The sequence below is a fragment of the Gadus chalcogrammus genome, chromosome 3 (genome assembly GCF_026213295.1).
Source record: "Gadus chalcogrammus isolate NIFS_2021 chromosome 3, NIFS_Gcha_1.0, whole genome shotgun sequence".
NCBI lineage: Eukaryota > Metazoa > Chordata > Actinopteri > Gadiformes > Gadidae > Gadus > Gadus chalcogrammus.
Genome location: NC_079414.1, coordinates 12104734 through 12107233, shown reverse-complemented (window position 1 = coordinate 12107233; position 2500 = coordinate 12104734). Strand labels below are relative to the sequence as shown.

The window sequence follows — 2500 nt, the reverse complement described above, 5'->3', positions numbered from 1 at the left end:
TTAAGCATTCATCCAATCTGCATCATACAGTCTCAACACTAACGCCTTTTCGGAGAAAATGGATGGAGGAAGTCAGCTTGACACATACCAAATAAACACCACCACCACCACCACAACCACCACCTACACATCAACCAAACTTCTTCAGAGCTCGTCTGAAGTGAGTTGTTTGCGTGGAACGAGTTTCGAATGTGTCACCGATTCTGCGCCCTCAAGCTTGATCTCAATCACTTTACATGGAGAGGGCCTGGAGGAGGAGGAGGAGGAGGAGGAGAGAGAGGATGAGCAGGAACAGGTGTAGGAGGAGGTGGTGGAAGAAGAGGGGAAGGAGGAGCTCAAGCAGGGGTTCAAGCAAGACGATGAGGAAAAGGAGTTGACGGTAGAGGAGGAGGGGAAGGAGGCGGAGGAGGAGCAGGGTTTCAAGCAGGACGATGCGGAAGAGGAGTTTGAGAAGGAGGAGGAGGAGGAGAAGGAGTTCAGGCAGGACGATGAGAAAGAGGAGTTGAGGCTGGAAGAGGAGGTGAGGGAGGAGGAGCGGGACAATGAGGAAGAGTAGTTGAGGCTGGAGGAGGAGGAGGAGCAGCAGCTCAAGCAGGACGACGAGGAAGAGTTGGAGGTGGAGGAGGAGGAGCTGAAGGAGGAGGTGCAGAAGGAGAAGCAGGAGGAGGAGGAGGAGCCTCTATACTACAGCCAACCCCTAGCAGTCCCCGCGGCGAACACAGATGGGGAACAGTTGCTCGTCGTTGCCCGAGCTGCGATAATAAATGAACCAACCCTGTCCCCCACACCCCGTGGGGGGGGACGCAGACTGTTGTTGACGCTACAATGTTAACTTGTGGTCATACATGTGATGCACCCACCCCTCAACCACGCCATCATCAGGTGTGTGTGTATGAGTCATATTCATAGTGATGGTGGTAGTGTTAGTGTGTGCGTGTGTGTGTGTGTGTGTGTGTGTGTGTGTGTGTGTGTGTGTGTGTGTCTCTGTGTGTGTGTGTGTGGGGGTGGGGGTGGGGGTGGGTTGGGGGGGGGGATTTTAGTGTTTTGGAGGTCATGTCAGGTGGTTGTGGTGATAGTCGGGGTGGTAGTGGTGGTGAGGGTTGTAGTAGCACTAGTTGTGGGGGTGGTAGTTGCAGTGGTAGATGTGATGGTAGTGGTGCTGCTGGTGGTGGTAGGTGTGATGATGGTGATGGTGGGGGTGGTGGTAGTGTATGTGTGTGTGTGTGTGTGGGGGGTCTACCTGAGTGTTTTGGTGGTCATGTCTGCGGCGGTTATTCCGTGGTAGATCAGCGTCTCGTTCCACACTGGGTTCAGGGTGTTCTTCAGTGTCTTCGTGCGGAGTTTGTTCGCCTGGAGGGAGGAGGACGACAAGAGGGGGGGTTAAGGTGAAGACTTTGGAGCGTTTTACGATTTAATGCGATGAAAGGGGGCGTTGAGGAATTGGTGGGGAGGGAAGTACAGATGTTTTTAAGAGATATTCTGTCACTTTGAGGACAAGATAAAGTGGTTAAAGTGTGAAGGATTTTTACAGGTCTTCGTGACGCATTCCTCCCACACTGTGCCATATAGCAACCGCTGCCAAGCGCTGGCAACGCACCCTTACGAAGACACACTCAGACTCGCACACTCAGACTGAAACCGCTGCACTCTCAGCATTCAACCTTGTCTGCCATTGAGATCTTTTTATTGCAAGCCTGGCAGAAATTCAGAGTTAAAACTGAGCAACAAGCAGTTTATTTTCTTTATTTTTTTCCCAGAGTCACTAAGTGGTTCTCAAAATTTGTTGTCATGCTTTCGATTTGTCGGGCTTACGAAATCTGATTGAAATGTTCCAATGAAACACAAACATCAAACTTGCACTAAACACCGTCAACAAATACAACAATATTTCTGATTTGGTCTTTTATATTGAAATACATATATTTATTTGAATAAACGTAATAATAACCCAACTCATTCAATAAAATTCAGAAATTATCATATTGCGAGCGTCAAAAATTCGATTCCATGCAAATAGTTTTGACAAGAATTGCCTGAATTGCTTCATAAAAAATAATCCTGTCGGCGTTTCCCGCGGCAGATCAGCCAATTCACCCTCCTCACCAATAGGGGGCCATGAACATCGGGTGAAAGCACTCTGACTTTCAGAAACGAAACTAGCAGCTTTCGTTAATCCTAAATGGACCAATTGAGGGATATGTGTTACCCAACCACCTGAAAATCCTGAATCTAATGTATTTAAAGTTCATAATTGTTAAAAAAAAAAAAAGTGTGAGTTTATTATCTGTTAGATTATTTGCATAATGCAGTGTACATCCGTCCAGTCTTCACGTGAAATACTTACCGGTCCATAGTTTTCTCATTCGCATTCATAGCAGTTTGTGTACATAAGACCCGTCGTATCTATCTCATCTGTTTTGATTAAGTTGTTATTCTTCCATTGCTTCTTCAGCTTTGTTCACCATATAATTTGTTTGTCATTAATTGATATCGGTCATTA

The 2500-nt window shown here is 47.1% G+C and overlaps 1 protein-coding gene across 1 annotated transcript in view; it reads right to left on the bottom strand.

Annotated features, from left to right (window-relative positions):
• The window catches only part of doc2d (double C2-like domains, delta), a gene marked incomplete at its 5' end in the record, with an annotated part of 27391 nt that extends 26020 nt beyond the window's left edge, over window positions 1-1371 (bottom strand). The window contains one exon of the mRNA XM_056587221.1: window positions 1241-1371. Coding sequence (XP_056443196.1) covers window positions 1241-1371 — 131 coding nt within the window. The remainder of the gene's footprint in view (window positions 1-1240) is intronic.
• Window positions 1372-2500: the final 1129 nt, after the last annotated feature.